General features: G+C 38.9%; 1 protein-coding gene and 1 pseudogene across 1 annotated transcript in view; one reads left to right on the forward strand and one right to left on the reverse strand.

Annotated features, from left to right (window-relative positions):
• Positions 1–20,039, reverse strand: part of RPGRIP1L (RPGRIP1 like) — a 105,403-nt gene that overhangs the window by 24,095 nt on the left and 61,269 nt on the right. Inside the window, exons 21-23 of the mRNA XM_023514739.1 lie at positions 18,172–18,273; positions 17,274–17,433; positions 8,540–8,613 (exon numbers count right to left, since the gene is read on the reverse strand). Coding sequence (XP_023370507.1) covers positions 8,540–8,613; positions 17,274–17,433; positions 18,172–18,273 — 336 coding nt within the window. The remainder of the gene's footprint in view (positions 1–8,539; positions 8,614–17,273; positions 17,434–18,171; positions 18,274–20,039) is intronic.
• Positions 7,043–7,173, forward strand: LOC111726258 (annotated as a pseudogene).

A 20,039-nucleotide genomic window follows, 5' to 3' on the forward strand; every position in this document is an offset into this window, starting at 1 on the left:
TTTTGGTTTAGCAGGCCCAGGTCGGGTTTGAACCCACCAGCCCTGAAGTATGTGGCCGGCGCCCTAACCACTGAGCTATGGGCACCCAAGTTTTTGACTCTTAAAAAATAATAGCTCTTTGGGAGAAGTAAGAGTGCATAGAAAGTCAATGTCCCCAGAAACTCAAGGTAACAAGTCATAAGTCAGGATAGTGAGTCTCTAACAAACAATACAAAACAGCCTAACTTCCTACAGTGGCAGTAACCTATCTTTAAAAACATATTCCATTAAAATGCACTGTATTAAGCAAATAATATACATGTTGCAAACTTCAGTGACAGGCAGCGGAATGGTGCTGGTGTCGAGAGAACTTATTTTTAGAGCACTGTCATGGTATCCCTTATACACCACGTAAATTATTGTGTCTATAATGGTCAGCATATTATAGAAGCTTGTTACCACATTTTCTAAAGCAGTGGTTTAGAATATTTTTTCCTGTCCCACTACACCTGAGGGATATGACACATTTCCATCATTAACTGTGGCTTACGATGGCAGTAATGTCAAGGAAGGAGAGAATTTTAAAAATCGCCCTCAATTTCAGGTGATTTTGATATGCTATTTCACTTTCACCATCATTGAGAACAGATGTTGTAGTATAGTACGTTTTGGATTTTGGTTGCACATTAAAATCACTGGGGAGCCATCAACAAAATTCTGACTTAATTTATCTGGGTGGAGCCCAGACCCTAGCATTAAAAACGTTCCCTAGGTGATTCTATTGTGCAGCTAAGGGTGAGAAGTACTGGTTCCCCAGAATCCTCTGATAAAACAGAATGGTGAGCTCCACCCTTAGAGCTCCTGAATCATTGAGCCTCGGGTGGGGCTCAAAAATTTGTATCTCAACCAATTCACAGGTGATGTGGATCCTGAAGTGTGGGGACCACACTTTGAGAAATACTGCTCTAAATTGAAACAGATTCATCCTACATCTTCTGACCCTGCTAACATTTTTATAGAAAAGCTTCCACAATATTCATACTAAACTATTCATTAGTTATTATGTAACTTTTTTTTTTTTGCACTTATTGGCCAGGGCTGGGTTTGAACCCGCCACCTACTCCTTTGAGCCATAGGCACCACTCCATTATTATGTAACATTTTAATACAGAATTAGCTAATAAATTACTTCCTTTTTAGAGGCAAGCTATGCTTATCATTATAAAAATCTAATAATATAAATTATCAAATGTACAACATAAAAAAGCTCCTTGTTTCATCCCATCACCTAAATAGGTGTTGACATTTTTTTCTGCAAAACGCCAGACAGCAAGTATTTTTTGAATTGTCGGCTTTGTGGCAAGGTCTCAACTTTGCCCTCACAGAGTGAAAGCAGCATAGCCAATATGTAAATAAATGGGAGTGTCTGTGTTTCAATAAAACTTTATTTACAAAAATAGGTAGCAGGCTAGATGTGGCACAGGGGCCCCTGTTTGATGACTCCTGTCCTAGAGATATTCACTGCTTACTGGTAGGACTCAGTGTCCAATCCTTCTAGACATTTTCTTTGCTTAGTATATAAACCTGAATGTTATGTCTGTATGTGCATCTAAAAATACATGTATGTACATATAATTTTTTGATTCTTTTTTAAAATGGAATCAAAAGTGAGGCATAATTTCTTATCCATTAGTTTGACAGAGAGTGTGATGAGAGGGAATAGAAATTTCCAAACGCTGTAACGTGTAAAATAGTTATTTTAATCAGATATGTTTTTATTAGCAAAAAATGATAGAAACCCATTCATCAATAGGGACTTATTTAAATAAATAAGGTATAGGTTTATTAATGCAAGATTATGCATATGTCAAAATAGAGTACACTGCGATGGAAAAATGTTCATGATCTATTAGGAGAAGATAAGTTGCAAAGCACAAAGATTTTTTAAAGCAATTACTCTTAGGAGAGTAAGCCAATATTTCTGGCTTCACATAAACTATATCTTAAAACCTATATTCTATCTAGGTTAAGCTTCCACATGCGAAACACTGGGAGGGGCTTATTTTACGCACAGATAGGATATCATATTTGATTCTGAAGTGATTTAATAATTTTTCATACATGAATTCTAAAACTAATGAATTGCTTTTTGACTTTCAAAGTTTAAATACCTATTTTGCTGAACATCATTACTGCAATCACCTGGGAATGCCAGCTCATTGTTCAGAGACGCTAGTTTCCAGGTGAAATTGCAATGCAGGACAACTGAATATGGCAGCTTCTACAAAACTGCTATTAGTAGGGCCAGAGAAAGACAGTGGTGTAAATATGTCCTGTACGGAAGAGTTCACTGCTCCTGCAGCCCGTAATTCCCCATTCTCACCTGTGGGCACATATTAAGGTATCTGTGAATCAATAGTAACACATTTTGTTGTGAAAAATGAAGGCTGCATTACTTAAATGATAAAATGAGAAATAATGTAAAAGGAGGATTGTTAATTCTTTGTTTTTTAAATGCCATGATAGTTGCAAATTTTTAGTTTTGATGTCTATTTGAGGACCTGAAACAAGGCTTTTAATCAATGTATTATACATCACATTTATACTGTTAACTTCTGATTATTCAAATTAATAAAATATTTATAGAGAAATGTCCAAAGTTTTACATTTCTCAGACTTCTGCCCCCCCAACCCTCGCCATTAATTATCATGCCTAGAAGCTTTTTAGTAAAAGCAGCAGTCATCAGGCTGACGGAATCTGACAGGCCAGCAAGGCACAATTACACTTGCGCTCTGTGGCACTTTGATGTCCGGGAAACGAAGAGAGATAGGGGCAAATTGGGTAGCACATTATGTTAATGACTTGATTTAATCCAGCCACTAAACTTTATGTAGCCTGTTAAAAAAAGATGCTAACACTAATTACGCCACTTTGGAAAGGAAAGGAGGGGACAAGCATTTCATACCGACAAAGTGAAGCTCATAAATGTTGTAAATGAAATGAAACAAAATGAAGTAATCTATGATTAATTATACATCACAGACACAAAGAAAAGAAAAAGAACTAAGTAGTATGTGGAAGTCCTGGGAAATCCGTTAGATTCTTTTTAAGGATCACCATTTCTAAGAAATAACTATGAGCTGTCAGATTCTATTACATGAAAAAAAAAAACCCTGAATGATCTTAAATTGCTTACACAGTGACTGCATTAGACAAATCAAATCCACAGTGTAACTGGCATAAACGACGTTTATCTAGGACACGACTTCTAGTCTTAGTTTTGTGACATTATAAGATGGAGGCAATTTTTAAAAAGCCTGTAAGGTGGGGATAATTACATAGTAGGTTACCTGTTTACTTTTTATATATTTTTATTTAATTTTAGTACCTGAAACATAGAACTCATCTACTGACTTTTTAACTAGTCTGCGGCTCAAATCTATTTTTCACATTTTTGACAGCATGATGTTTTAAAACAGAATACAAGAGTTTAAACATCCGTAAGAACAAGATCCTTCATTCTCTTATTCACTGCTACATTCCAGACTGCAGAGTAAGACCTGCAACACAGCAAGTACTCTAAATATCTGTTTAATGAATCAGTGACCTTCTTTCCCCATTTCTTAAAAATCCCCAGAGGCCTCAATGCTCTGGCCCATGCCTACCTTTTCAGCCTATTCTCTGGTGGCCTCCCCTATACCCACCACCACAGGTTTGGCATGTCCTAGAACCAACTCTGAATTCCAGAACAAGCCATCAAGCCATGCTCCCTGTTCTCTCTAATTCTCCGGTTTTTCACTCCGCGGGCCTATGAGGATACTCTCTCCCTTCCCACTAACTCCTAGTCATCTTAAACCCTTGCTCAAGCTTTCCTGGCCCCTCCTAGATGGAGGCCCCATGCTGAGTTAGTCATGCCCTCTGGATGCTCCCCCAGTGCCCGAGCATCCCACTCCCCTCGTGGTGATTGCCATGCATTATAGTTGCTTTCCCCGAGGATCTCCCGGGAAGGAACTGCTTCTTTTATGTCTGCCCGACATACAGTAGATGCTGATGAAAAGCGTTATGAGGAGATATTACATAGGATGTACTTTAGCACACAATATATTTGGTGCACTTAACAAAACTAAGCTTCCCCTGTAATATGGTTTGGATGTGCACCTACCAAGCCTCATGTTGAAGTTTCCTCCGCAGTGTGCCAGTGCTGGGAGACGGGGCCTAGAGGGAGGTGTTTAGGTCACACTTGAAAAGACCAGTTATGCTGTTCCTTGTGGGTGAGTGAGTTCTCACTCCATTGGTTTCTGTGAGACGTGGTTGTTAAAGCGCTTGGCACCTCCTTACTCTCATCTGTGCTTCCTCTCTTATCATGTGATCTCTGCGTCCATCAGTTTCTTTCAGCCTTCCACCATAAATGGAACCAGCCTGAGGCCCTTACTAGAGGCAAATGATGGCGCCATGCTTCTTGCACAGAGTACGGAACCATGAGCCAAATAAACCTCTGTTTCTATACATTACCCAGCCTCAAGTATTTCTTTATAGCAACACAAAATGAATTAAGACAACACAGGATAGTGGTTAGCACCTGCTGCCAAAAGTAGAATTTCTGAAAGCACAGGAAAGATGAGGCATGAGGAACTGTTTACTTTGGGTAGTGCCTGTAGCTCAGTGGGTAGGGTGCTGGCCACATACACCAAGACTGGTGGGTTCAAATCTGGCCCAGGCCAGCTAAAATCAACAATCAACTACAACAAAAAAATAGCCAGGATTGTGGCAGGTGCCTGTAGTCCCAGCTACTTGGGAGGCTGAGGCAAGAGAATCACTTAAGCCCAAGAGTTTGAGGTTGCTGTGAGCTGTGACACCACAGCACTCTATCGAGTGCCATGTAGTGAGACTGTCTCAAAAGAAAAAAAAAAAGAATTGTTTACTTTATATGATATTCCTATTTGAGATAGCGTCTAAAACTTTACAGAAAACCACACTTTGGAATAGCAGTGAAGACTGAATTAGGCTGCAGCAAGGTAACACAAACTTTCCCTGAAGCAACAAGAAAAAGAAACCAGTTTACTACAAAGGAAAAATACATGAGTATATTAGAATTAGCTGAGTGCTTTAGAGCAGGTGTCCTCAAACTACAGCCTGCGGGCCACATGCAGCCTGCCTAGGACATTTTTTAAAAAGTTTGAGGACCCCTGTACTATGGAGACAAAGAATAATTAAGTTTATTTTCCAAACCCTTTATTCATCATTCTAAAATGAACTTTAAATATTGGGTAGATTTTATCACTGCAGTGATTCCCATTGGGGGCAATTCTGTCCCCCCAAGAGACATTTGGCAGTATCTGGAGACATTTTTGGTTGTCACTTTGAAAGGAACTGGTACTGACATCTAGTAGGCATAGGTCAAGTTTTAAACATGCTACAAAACACAACAAAACACAGGGCCCACAACAAAGAATAAGTGGGCCCAGAATGTTACTAGTGTGGAGCTTGAAAAAGTCCTGCTTTAAACCTACAGTAGAACCGTGGGGATGTTGGGCAGGGGTCCTCAAACGTTTTAAACAGGGGGCCGGTTCACTGTCCCCCAGACTGTTGGAGGGCCGGACTGCGGGCCCTGGGATGGACTAGTTGGCTGCTAAGCAGGACAGGCAGCAGCGGCAAAAACCCCCGGCGAGCCGGATAAATGTCCTAGGTGGGCCGCATGTGGCCCACGGGACATAGTTTGAGGATGCCTGTCATACTATCTCTAAGATGAATCCAACTGTCCAGCCTGCTGCATTGTAGCTGAGGCCTTCCACCCCTTTCCACTCAGTGGGGGCTCTCCCTGGTACACTCATGCTGGAACACACAGAATCTCCCTGCTGCCACATCCCTATTGAGCTGTCACAGGATCACAGGTGAACAACTCATAAAAATGAACTTAATTCAGAGGTGAAATGTGGCTAACCAGATCTTTGCCCTTAGGGCTGGGCATTGTTGTGTGACTATTTTGGGGCAGTAAGCAAGTGAAACAGAGAAATTCAGCTTAAAATGAGAAAAGCCCATGAGAAAGGGAGGTGGCCAGGCAGGCCAGCTCACGAGCGCATCCTCCATGAAGGCTATTAAAAAAAAGTCACTCCAAACCTTTCCTACCTTAGAATGTCCTTAGTTACTGACATGATTGTGAGTAAGTCACTTTTGCTCTCAAGATCTCAGTATATTTATCTGAAAATGAGGGAGAAGAGCCAAAAAATAGCTCAAGTATATGAATATGACAATTATTGTACTGTCTTCAGACATTGTTTTATATGGTAATTAACGGCTGAATTACCACTTGACTTCATGAGCACATATTCCCAAACAGCATAGCCTGAATTGAACAAAAAGGCTGCATAAGAGTGGACTTCACCTGCCTGACTGCCTGGAGCTGGGCATGGGTCTCTTCCTGCCTTTGGACTTTTGCATTGAAACTGAAGTTGTTCTTGGGTCTTGTGCTGCTGGATTTTAAACTGAGACCATCAGCTTTCCTGCTTGTCAGGCCTTTGAACCTCCAATCAGTTCTCCTGAGTCACCAGCTTGCTGCAGATCTTGGGATTTCTGTCTCCAGAATCACACAAGCCATTTCCTTTAATAAATTTCTTTTGCTATGCAGCCTATTGGTTCTGTTTATGGCTATAAAAAAATCCCACACGAATGGCTCATTTTCCCACTGATATCCCTTATCAAATTGTTCTAATAGAGGGTGGAGAATTTCCATTCACTGGTTTGATAAAATAATATAACAATTTCAGATTTGATAAAGCAAAACAAAATTGATTTGAATGGTATAATTAAAGGTCTTTGGGCAACCGCATGCAAGATTCCTTAATTTCTCAACTTGAACAATGAAGATTCCACATCAGGTTGCCATAGGTTAGATGATATTATTGTAATTATTATACACTAATAATCATATGAAACTTTGAGTTGATGAAATACTTCGTTTGTATGTATCAAGCACAGAAACAATGGATGTCTCTATTTCATGATGGCATCTGTAACAACAACTAAAATGTTCTGTTCTGTGGTTTTGTTTTATAGTGATTAAGTGTCTACGGCCATACTACCCTGAATGCACCTGTGAATGCACTCAATCTGGTCTGATCTCAGAAGCTAAGCAGGGCCTGGCCTGGTTAGTGCTTGGATGGGAGACCACCTGGGAATACCTGGTGCTGTAAGAGGGCCAGGTGTGGCTCACACCTGTAATCCTAGCACTTTGGGAGGCAGAGGTGAGAGGACCGCTTGAGGTTAATATGTTTGAGACCATCTTGAGCAAGAGTGAGACTCTGTCTGTAAAAATAGCCAGGCATGGTGAGTACCGATAGTCCCAGAAGCTTGGGAGGCTGGGGCAAGAGAATCACTTGAGCTCAAGAGTTTGAGGTTGCTGTAAGCTATGACGCCACAGCACTCTACACAGGGTGATAAAGTAAGACTCTGCCTCACAACAAGAAATTAAGCTAAGAAGTGTGAGAGAAAAGTTAAGAGGAATATTGCAATTCTAACTAATAAAAAAGAAATTAAAAAAAAAGAAGTTCAAAAAAGAAGTATTTCAGGAAAGTTAATGTAGATAAATAGAAATAGCTACAGCTTTTTACTTCACTTACACTTACTTTGAACAAACACTTCTCAATTATAGTAAAGAATGCCCTAATAAACAGTTTACTTGCCATACAGTGCCATTCAATTATAATGAAATAGAATTCTCTTCTCAAAATTTCAATTCACATACTTATCAGCAATGTGCTACAGAATGAGCAAAGTAGACCTGCACAAGACTAATTATCTTCTAAGAAGGTTTAATTTTTTGGCAGAAATGAAATAACCATAAATTTATCAGTGGACATTATTTAGATTATTTAGATACGAATAATCTACAAATTTCGATAGGCAACTATTATAGTTTCAAAGGCAAGCTCACATTTTGAATTCTTTAAAGTTCCTATCTAACTCAATAAATCTTTGTACTGGTGGTGAAAAAGTCAGGAAAGTCTGTTGGCATAAGCAAGTAATTATTGAAGCTACTGATAATCAGGGGCTCCTGGCAAAAATAATGCTTACATGTTGTGGTCCATTATGGAATGAAAAAAATGAATAAAGTTTTCTTGTACTAGATGATTACTTGGTTGAGATTATAATAAACATTTAAATTTTTCCAGAAATACTTTTGCCTTAAGTTTTACATATATGGGCTGGGCATAGTAACTCATTCCTGTGATCCTAGCACTCTGGGAGGCCAACACAGGAGAACTACTTGAGGTCAGGAGTTTGAGACCAGCCTGAGTAATTCCAGATCCTGTCTTAAAAAAAAGAGACAGCTGGGCATGGTGGTTCATGCCAATTACTTGGGAGGCTGATGCAGGAGGACTGCTTGAGCCCAAGAGTTGGAGGTTGCTGTGAACTAGGCTGAGGCCATGGCACTATGGTGTAGTGTCATAAAAAAAAAGCCTGCGTGAAAGCAAAAATAAAAAAAAAGACTGATGAACTGTGTATTGTGAATAAAAAGCAGCTTTCTTACAGAACACTTCTAGTTGGCATCAAGTTACTGACCTGTTTGATATTCGTGGTGATAGGACCAGTAATAATACAATCATCGCTGTCAGAAGCTGATCTGTCCTCTCCATCTGTTAAAAAATTAAAGGGCAGCATCAATACAAGTTAATAAACCAATTACATTTATACTTTGTAAAAGAGAAACAGGTACGCAACATAAAATAGCCTTCACAAAATACAGTAATTATATCTAAGCCTTTTTTTAAAAAAGCAACAAATGTTTACATATATAATATACATATGTATTATGTAATATACATATATATTACATTTTAGAAAAGAAAAAAATGACTGAAAATTGCAAGGTTAGTTTTGGTAGAAGCAAAGTAGTACAAATTAAAAGTATAGCCAATTATAGCACCAAATTAAAGAAAAACCATTTTAAAGAAAATCATAGAGAAATAAGTGTTTTCTAACAGCCTAGCCAATAATATTGTATAAAAGTCGATGCTATTCTTTCAAAGTTTTAAAATTTTGATAGCTTTATTAAGGTAAAATTAATATACAATAAATTGTAGACATTTCAACTGCAAAATCTGATACATTTTAATTATTAATTACTTTATAGGGAGAGTCTCACTGTGCTGCCCAGGCTGGAGAGCAGTGGCTGTTCACAGGAGTGATCATAGCACACTGCAGCCTTGAAGTCCCAGCCTCAGACTCCTGCCTTAGACTCCCTGGGCTAGAGACATGGACATCCAGATACAAAAGCCGCAGTGAACCCTGGTAGTTGTAACTATAGGCAGGCATCACCATGCCTGGCTAAAATTCAGTGTTTTGACATATGTATAATTCTGTGAAATCATAATCACAGTTAAGATGGTTAACATATACACATCACCGTAAAAAGTTTCCTCGGGTACCTTTGTAATTTCTTCCCTCTTCCCCTCCCTATTCTCATTCATATTAACTGAAGCCCACCTATCTGCTTTATGTCACTATAGTTTAGTTAGTTTTTACTAGATTTTTTTTTTCATGACAGAGTCTCACTGTGTTGCCCTTGGTAGAGTGCTATGGTATCATAGCTCATAGCAACCTCAAACTCTTGGGCTCAAGCAGTTCTTTTGCCTCAGCCTCCAAAATAGCTGGGACTACAGGTGCCCACCACAATGCCTGGTTATTTTTTTTTCCTAGAGATGAGGTCTTGCTCTGGCTCAGGCTGGTGTCAAACCTGTGAGCTCAGGCAATCCACCTGCCTTGGCCTCCCAGAGTGCTAGGATTATAAGCATGAGCCACTGCACCTGGCCTGGATTTTTTTATATAAATGAAACCATACAGTTCATTGTCTTTTTTGGTTTGGGTTCTTAGCTTTAATTTTTAAAAAGTCAAGACCTCTATGTTAATCCAGAGGATAATACTTCACCCAAAGAGAGCATAAAACTATTTACAACATGAATTGGGGACATGGCTAGCAGTAACACTTGCATTTTATTGTGGAGCTCTAAGATGAGATAAGAAGAGATACAATTCCACCTAATAATGGCTAAGTGACTGAGCTACAACCCATCATTTCCACTAAGAAATAAGTATACGGGGAAGGTAAGACTGCTAAGTAGAGACACTGGTCACCACATCATCAGAAAGAAGGAAAAGTGGCAGCACCCATAGCTCAGTGGTTGGGGGGCCAGCCACTTAGACTGAGGCTGGCATGTAGAGTGCTGTGGAGTCAAAGCTCACAGCAACCTCCAACCCTTGGGCTTAAGCGATTCTCTTGCCTCAGCCTCCCAAGTAGATGGGACTATAGGTGCCTGCCACAACGCCCGGCTATTTTGTTGTTTTTGTAGTTGTCATTGCTGTTTTAGTTGGCTCCCATGCCCCCAGGACGCATTCATGTTGCTCGCAGGCATGGAGGGGAGATTTGTGAATTAATCTTGGGAACTGAGGGAGGCTAGGTAGGCAAAACTAACAGAGTGTGGTGTGGGCCTGAGCTGTAGCACACCTGTGGAGCAGTCCCACACAGGGCAGAGCCGCACTTTCAGACAGGGGCAGGGTCCTGGCAGGGAAGCTCCTAAGTGGTGCCAGGGTCCTGGCACGGAAACTCCTAACCTGCAGTGCCACAGCTGGTGAGCTTGGCTAGTTTGGGCTGCTGCTTGTGGCCAGATGCTATTAGGAGATCCATGGTGAAAGGGAAGAGCGAAAAGAGTGAAAACTACTCCCAACAGCCAGACTGTGAATCCAAGATGCACCCCACCCCATGAGTAGACTTTCTGGCTTGGTAGCACCACTTTAGCCCCTTTTGGTAGCTTTCCCCAGCCATTTAGGAGCTGACTCTTGGCCCCTGCTAAGCCAGCCCTTGTGAAGCCTGAAGGTCCAGTGGTGAGCTGCTGTGGTGGAGAAGAAGGAGTCTTCTGAGAGCTGCAGGGTTCCACCCACTCCCTGGGGAACTCAAGTGCTTCTCCTAATTGACTAGAGCTGGTTATTGGTCCAGACATATACCACTACAGCTGGCTCCTTCCTGCCAGTGCCACCTCCACCAGAGAGGACCCCTTGTCTAGCCCATTACAGTATTTACTAACTCAATAATACAGGGTGTGGCTAACTCTTACCCACAAGTGCCACCTGCTGACTTAGAGATTAAACTGAGCATCATAATATAATTCATATAATTCATTCATCATCATAATTCATATGATGATATATAATTCATCATATAATTCATTCCCAAAAGACCATGGGAATGGGGAAAGAGAAAAAATTTCAAAGATCTCTATCATCCTTGTTGATAAGAGACAGGGAATCTGCCCATACACACATGAATGCTACACCTTATGAAAAACTAGCAATTGCAAAAACCACCACACTAAAAATATCTATAACCAAGGTGCAGAACCTAGTCCCCTAACAAAGTACCTACAAACACAGCCCATACCCAAGGACCTTTGCTACAGGCACACGCTTAAGAGAGAGGAGAAAAATACAGTCCCATCTAAACAAAAGAAGACCCACAAACAAGAAGTGACAGCTGCTTCAGATGAGAAGAAATCAGCACAAGAACTCTATAAATACAAAAAATCAGAATGAAAGGATAAGTTAGCTCTCTAAAAATGAATACCAACCAAAATGAAATCCTGAAGTGACAGGTAAAGAATTCCAAATACGGATTATAAAGAAGTTCAGTGTGATCCTAGAGAAAATGGAAAACCAACTCAAAAAGCCCAGAAAAATAATTAAAAAAATGAATTAAAAAATTACTAGATTTATTACAACGAAACCCAAATAGAAAACTCTAGAAATAAAAACTTCATTTAGGGAAATATAAAATACAGTGGAAACTTTTTTTTAGAGACAGAGTCTCCTTATGTTGCTCTCAGTAGAGTTCTGTGGTATCACAGCTCACAGCAACCTCCAACTCTTAAGGTTAAGCGATTCTCTTGCCTCAGCCTCCCAAGTAGCTGGGGCTACAGGTGCCCTCCATAATGCCTGGCTATTTTTTTGTTGCAGTTGTTATTATTGTTTAGCTGGCTGGGGCTGAGTTCAAACCTGCCAGCCATGGTGTATGTGGAAGGCACCCTAATCACTGAGCTATGGGCACTGAGCCTACAGAGAACATTTTTAAGAAGAGAAGAGTAAAATGGCCAAACATAAGAATCATAGGCATCCCTGAGGGTGAAGAAGGAAAAGTAAAACTCTGGAAAACCTATTTGAGGGCATAACTGAAGAAACTTTCTTGGTCTTGCTAGAGACATGGACATCAGATACAAAAGCCTCAATGAACACCTCGGAGATTCACTGCAAAAAGAACATCACCAAGGCATATACTAATCAGAAGGAATTCCTATGAACCGTGAGGTGAAAATATGAAGTGATTTACCAAGGGAAACCTTAGTCAGACTAATAACAGACTTCTCAGTAGAAACCCTGTAAGCCAGAAAGGAACGGAACCCTATCTTTAGTCCCCTTAGACAGAATAACTGCTAGCTAAGAATACTGTCCCCTGTACAACTAAGGTTCATAAAAGAAGGAGAAATAAGGTCTTTTCCAGCAAGCAATCACTAAAGGAATCTGTCATCATTAGACCTGTCCTATAAGAAATGCTTAAAAGTGTTCTATACAAGGAACAGACACAGAGCAATCAATACCCACGAGCGTTAAAACTCAGAACTCTCATCAAACAGTAACACGAGGGAAAGAATAAAGCAACTAGGTAACAATCAAAACCATGACCAGAACACTATCTCCAGTACACCCACTTAAGTCACAAAGATTCTGATAGACTCAAGGTAAAGGGAGTGAAAAGACATGTTCACGCAGATGGAAACCAAAAGCAAGTAGGAGTAGCTATTTTCTTATCAGCTAAAATAGATTTTAAGTCAACAACGGTTTAAAAGAAGACAAAGATGGTCATTATATAATGATAAGGGATGGATCTGACCAGAAGATATAACAATTCTAAATATATATGTACCTAAAACAGGAGTTCCAAGATTGATAAAGCATATTTTACCATATATAAGCAAAGAAATAAACAGCAACATCATAATAGATGGGGACTTCAATATTCTCAACAGAATCAGATCATTGAGGCAGAAGTTCAAGGAACAAATACTGGACTTAAGTGAGACTCTGGAACAAATGGACCTAAGAGACATTTACGGAACATCAACCCCTAAATTGCAGAATATACATTTTTCTTATTAGCACATGGGCCATTTTCCATATGTTAGGCCATAAAACAAGTCTCAACAAATGTAGAAAAAACTGAAATTATACTATATATATATCTTCTCAGGTCACAGGGGAATAAAACCTGAAACCAATTTCAGGAGGAACTCTTAAAACTACATAAATACATGTACATTAAACAACCTACAGCTGAATGATCCTTGGGTTATTTACAAACTCAAAATAGAAATAAAATTTTTCAAATTGAATGACAAAGGCAACATAAACTTCCTCAAAATCTATGGGAAATAGTAAAAGCAGTGCTAGTTCAGAGCTTTAAAGGCTTGTGTCAAAAGATAGATCACAAATCAATGTCAAACACAAAGAAACGAGAAAAAGAAGAACAATCCAAACCCAGTGTTAGCAGAAGAAAAGAAATAATAATGCTCAGAGCAGAACTGAATGAAATAGAAACCAAAACAACAATATAAAGGATGAGTATAACAAAAGGGTGGTTTTGTGAAAAGAGAAACAAAACTGATAGACTACCAGCTAATTTTGCCAGAAGAAAAAGGTCTCAAATAAACTCAATCAGAAATGAAAAAGGAAATGTTCCAACTGATACCACAGAAATAGAAAATATTATCCGTAACTACTATGAAAACCTCTAAAGGGCGGTGCCTATGGCTCAAAAGGGTAGGGCGCTGGCCCCATATTCTGGAGGTGGCAGGTTCAAACCCAGTCCGGGCCAGAAACAAACAAACAAACAAAAAAACCCAAAAAACCCCAACAAACCTCTAAGCACATAAAAACTGAAAACCTAGAGAAAATAGGTAAATTCTTGCAAACACACAACCTCCCAAGCCTGAATCAGGAAGAAACAGAAATGCTGAAGAGACCAATAACAAGTAGCTAGTTTGAAACAGTAATAAAAAATCTCCCAACAAAACAACGCCCTTGCCCTGATGGATTTACAACTGAATTTTACCAGACCTATAAACAAGAATTGGCATCTGTTCTACTGAAATTGTTCCATCACATTAAAAAAGTGGGAAGCCCCACTAATTCATTTTATGAAGCCAGTATTACCTTGATATCCCAAAGAAAGGACACAACGAAAAAGGAAAACTACAGACCAATATTCCTATGAACACAGATGGAAAGATCCTCAACAAAGTACAAGGAAACTAAATTCAATAGCATATCAAAAATATAATGCACCACGATCAAGTGGGTTTTATCCCAGGTGTGCAAGGATGGCTCAACACCTGCAAAGCAATAAATGTGATTCACCACAGGAACAGATGTAAAAACAAAGACCATGTGATCATCTCAACAGATGCAGAAAAAGCCTTTGATAAAATACAGTACCTTTTCATGATAAAACCCCCCAACAAACAAGGCATATAAATAATATTCCTCAAAATAATAAAAGTCATATATGACAAACCCAAAGCCAACATCTTACTGAATGGGGAGAAATTAAAAGCATATCCTCTAAGAAACGGAATAAGACAAGGGCACCCACTATCACCACTTCTATTCCACCTAATACTGGAAGTACTAGCCAGAACAATCAGGCGAGAGAAAGAAATCAGGAAAGTGGAGGTCAAGTCACCCCTGATGACTGCTGATGATATGACCGTGTATCTAGAAAACCCTAAGGACTCCACCAAAAGACTCCTAGAATTGATACACAAATTCAGCAAAGTCTTAGGTTACAAAATCAATGCACAAAATCAGTAGCATTTCTATATACTAGTAACAGTCAAGCTGAGCATCAAATCAAGAATGCAATATCATTTACAACAGCTGCAAAGGAAATAAAATACCCAGGAGCATCCTTCACCATGGAGGTGAAAGATCTCTACATGGAGAACTATAAAACACTGATGAAAGAAATCACACATGACGCAAATATATGGAAAGACATTCCATGTTCATGGATTGGAAGAACGAACATTCTTAAAATGTCCATATTGCCCAAAGTGATTTATAGATTCAACACAATTCTTATCAAGTCCTGAAATCATGAAAATTCTAGAAGAAATTGCAGGACAAACTCTAGACATTGGCCTAGGCAAGGACTTTATGAGTAAGATCCCAAAGGGAAATACAACAACATCAAAAAGAAACAAATGAGATTTATTTTAATTAAAGTTTCTGAACAGCAAAGGAAATAATCAACAAAATAAATAGCCTATAGAAGGGGAGAAAATATTTAAAAGTATACATCCAATAAGAGGCTGATATCCAGAATCTACAAATAACTCAAACAAATCAGCAAGAATAAAAACAACCCCATTAAAAGTAGCCAAAGGGGCTTGGCACCTGTGGCTCAAGTGGCTAAGGCACCAGCCATATACACCTGAGCTGGTGGGTTTGAATCCAGCCTGGGCTGGCCAAACAATGATGGCTGCAACCAAAAAATAGCCGGGCATTGTGGCAGGCACCTGTACTACTTGGGAGGTGGAGGCAGGAGAATCGCTTGATCCTAGGAGTTGGAGGTTGCTGTGAGCAGTGAAGCCATAGCACTCTACCCAGGGGGATAGCTTGAGGCTCTGTCTCAAAAAAAAAAAAAAAAGTAGCCAAAGGTATGAACAGAATTTTCTTAAAAGAAGATATATGAATGGCCAACATAGATATGTAAAATTGCTCAACACTAATTCAGAGAAATGCAAATTAAAACCACAACGAGATATTACCTTACCCATATCAGAATGGCTACTATTAAAAATGAAAAAATAATAGATGCTGGCATGGATGTGGTGAAAAAGGAACAAGTGGCTTGGCGCCCATAGCTCAGTGGTTAGGGCGCCAGCCACATGCACTGGGGCTGGTGGGGTCAAACCTGGGCAGGGCGAGCTAAACAACAATGACAACAAAAACAAAAAAAATCCCCAGCAGGGCGTATGGCATGCATCTGTAGTCCCAGCTACTTGGGAGGCTGAGGCAAGAGAATTGCTTAAGCCCAAGAGTTTAAGCCTGCTGTGGCATTCTTCAAAGGGTGACACAGTGAAACTTTGTTATCATCTTATGATGCCATGGCATTCCTCAAAAGAAAAAAAAAAGAGACTGAAATTAATATAACCTCTGTTGACGGGACTGAAATTAATACAACCTCTATGGAAAATAACATGGAAATTCTTTAAAGAACTAAAAATTGGCTTGGCACCTGTGGCTCAAGCCGCTAAGGCGCCAGCCACATACATCTAAGGTGGTGGGTTCGAATCCAGCCCAGACCCACCAAACAACGACAGCTGCAACAAAAAAATAGCCGGGCGCTGTGGCAGGTGCCTGTGGTCCCAGCTACTTGGGAGGCTGAGGCAGGAGACTCGCTTGAGCCTAGGAGTTGGAGGTTGCTGTGAGCAGTGAAGCCATCTACCCAGGGGGATAGCTTGAGGCTCTGTCTCAAAAAAAAAAGAAAAAAAAAAGAACTAAAAGTAGACCTACCATGTGATCAGCAATCTTACTACTAAGTATCTGCCCAAAGAAAAAGAAGCCATTTCATCAAAAAGACACCTGCCCTGAATGTGTAGGGCATTCACAACTGCAAAGGTGTGGAATTCAACCTCAGTGCCCATCAACTGATGAGTGGATGCAGAGAATCCACACGTATATGCTACGGGATATTATTCAGCCATAAAAAGGAATGAAGTGATGTCATCTGCAGCAACTTGGATGGAACCAGAGAACATCATCCTAAGTGAAGTATCCTAGGAATGAAAAAAACCCCACCACATATTCTCCCTAGTCAGTGGGAGCTAAATGATGAGTACACATGGTCCTGAGCGTGGGGTAAAGGACTGTGGAACCTAAGATGGTGGAAGGTGGGAGGGGCTGAATGTCCCAAGTCACCTGTTGAGTGCCATGTACACTATTCTGGTGAGGGGTAGACCAAAAGCCCCACCTTTAGCATTTTATGTAACTCATCTACATAACAAGAATAACTGTACCACCTAATATTTTGAAATAAACTTGATAAGAATTTTAAAAAGGGAAAAAAAAGAAACAGGTCTCATGAAGTAGAGCCTACCATTAAGTGGAATGTTCTATGATGCACATTTGTTCCAACAGATCAAAGAAAGCAGAGTCAAGTAAATAAAGTCAGTTTAAAAAGGAAAGTCACCTTCAGGTTCCAATTCCTCCGTTACTTCTGTTTCATTTTCAGAAGAAGACAAGCTTTGTTCTATAAGCTGACCTTCAGACAGAAAAGACACATCATCTTTTTCCTGCTGCATTTTCTCAGTGCTCTCTTTGACTTTCTCTACACTGCTTTCTTGTGAAATCTGAAGACAGGAAAGCACACAAATGTATTTATTATTGCTTAGATCATATTTTATAACTTTTTTTCTGAAGCACTTTAATAATACACAGCACGTAAATTTGAAGTTTACATACACAGACACGTGATATACATGAGCCTCAGAAAACGAACACTTAAATCTGTACAAATGACAGTATGTTTTAGATAAACAAAATCTGATTATACACGAAAAACAAAAAGTGCATTAATCACAAAATGAATTTTACATTATGATTTTAATTTACATATCTTTATCTGCCAATATAAGTAATTGTAGCTGTCACATCTGCCATAGTTTTGACTTTTCTATTGCAATTAAGTTATATATAAAAAGAATAAATGCTATGATTTCCTGAACTATGTTGATACTCATAGTTTATAAAGTCATTAAGAACCAAATTAGAGGCTCGGCGCCTGTGGCTCAAGTGGCTAAGGCGACAGCCACACACACCTAAGGTGGCGGGTTCGAATCCCCAGCCCGGGCCCGCCAAACAACAATGATGGCTGCAACCAAAAAATGGCCAGGTGTTGTGGCGGGCGCCTGTGGTCCCAGCTACTTGGGAGGCGGAGGCAGGAGACTGACTTGAGCCCAGGAGTTGGAGGTTGCTGTAAGCTGTGAAGCCACAGCACTCTACCCAGGGGGACAGCTTGAGGCTCCGTCTCAAAAAAAAAAAAAGAACCAAATTAGACCTCGCAAAATAATTTTAAGACAAATACATACCTTGGGAATGTCTGAAACAGTAGGCATATTCATTTCTATTTCTGGTGTATGCTCCGTTTCTGGTGAAATTTCCTTCATATCTTCTGAAGGAGTAGGAGTCTCCTGATGTGAATGTGAAAACATGCATGATTTTATTTCATATTTACTATTAAACCTCAAATCACTGTAAGATTTTTGCACATGTATGTGTATCGATGCACTATAAAAACTGGTAGCAAATAATTACTCATGTGACACTGAATTCAGTGTTCATTTTCAATAAAATGGTCACTGTAACACACAGTTTAAGAACTGCAAGTATAGTTCATTGAAGCATTGTTTATAATAGCAAAAAATCTGAAAGCAATGAAAATGTCTAAATATAGGGGATTAGTTAAATAAAGCATGATACACCCAAATATTTGAGTTCTGTGTAACCATGAAAAAATAATGATGTGGGTCTATACTTAACTGTTATTACAGAGTACATAACATAGTATGGACTAAAAAAGCTACTTATATAATAATCACATTTTGTTAAAATATAAACAAGTAGTTAAATATACGTACATTTCCATGAGAGAGAGGAAAGAAGGAAGGAAATTCATGAAAACACCTTCACTGAGTTGTACATTTGGGAAAATTTTAATTTTATTTTTACTGTTTTTTTTTTGAGTCTTTATAGTTTCTGTTGATAATTTCTATGATAATGATACATTAATCATACAAGTTGGAAAGCTGCAGATGCTGTATAGGTATGTACTTCCTATAGTCATATTGGTATTATCTTTCTACACTATATCAAATAATCAGTTTACAGTTAACTACTTTTCCTGGGTTCATAAACAGATGTTTATTTTTAAAATATAGTTTATAGCTTTTACTATTTTGAAAGTAAACATATCTAACATAGAAAATGTGACGGATAAATAAGAAAACATAAAAGCAATTAATACAAATGCATATTCCTACTACCCAATGGTAATATTTCTTAGTAACCTGTTAGATTTCTCTGTCTTCATAATTAATTTTTGATGTAAATTAATTTTTCTTGCATATTGATAACTGCACTATAAATATAATATATTGTTACATTTAAAAAATTTTTCATTTTATAACATAAAAATTTTTTCCTGATATGAAACTTTGGGAACATAATTTTAAATGACAATATATACTATTATACTGTCATGGCTTAATAAATTATTTTCCTTTGACATTTAACTAGTTCACAATTTTGAGATATTGTGACTACCACTACAATAAACATCTCCCTCTATATGTCTTTTAACATTAATGGTCATTTTCTTAGGAATCAGGCTGCCTGTGTTTAAATCGCAGCTTACTTTGGCCATAAAAAAGTTACTTAACCTCTGTAAACATTACTTTTCCTGTCTTTAAATGGGAATAATTCTAATATGAACTGTGAGTTCAATGTATATCGAGCATTTAGTCTACTGAGTCTCAATAATAAGTACTCAATAAATAGCTATAAAACAACTCCTAAATTATAATTATAGAATTCATTTATCTATCACATATATATTAAATGCTCTGTATATGCCAGGAATTATTTTAAGCCTTGAGGAGACAATACTTTGGTGTGGGTGGTGGTCACACAGGCGAAAATACACTGAGCTGTATATTCAAGATTTATGTTCCTTATTATATAAGTTAAATGTGAATTACAAAGAATACTACTTTCCAGTAAGTCCACACAAGAAGTAACTTGAGTGGTAACAGTGGAGATGCAGTGAGTGCAGGATGTATTTTGAAAGTACAGCTGACAGATTTGGATGAGCTGAATGTGAGGTGTGAGAAAGAGAAGAGCCAAGGGGCGCCACCAACACCTCACACCTGCACGGGGAGAAAGAGAAGAGCCAAGGGGG

Source organism: Otolemur garnettii, unplaced genomic scaffold (genome assembly GCF_000181295.1).
Source record: "Otolemur garnettii isolate 467f Iridium unplaced genomic scaffold, OtoGar3 scaffold00058, whole genome shotgun sequence".
NCBI lineage: Eukaryota > Metazoa > Chordata > Mammalia > Primates > Galagidae > Otolemur > Otolemur garnettii.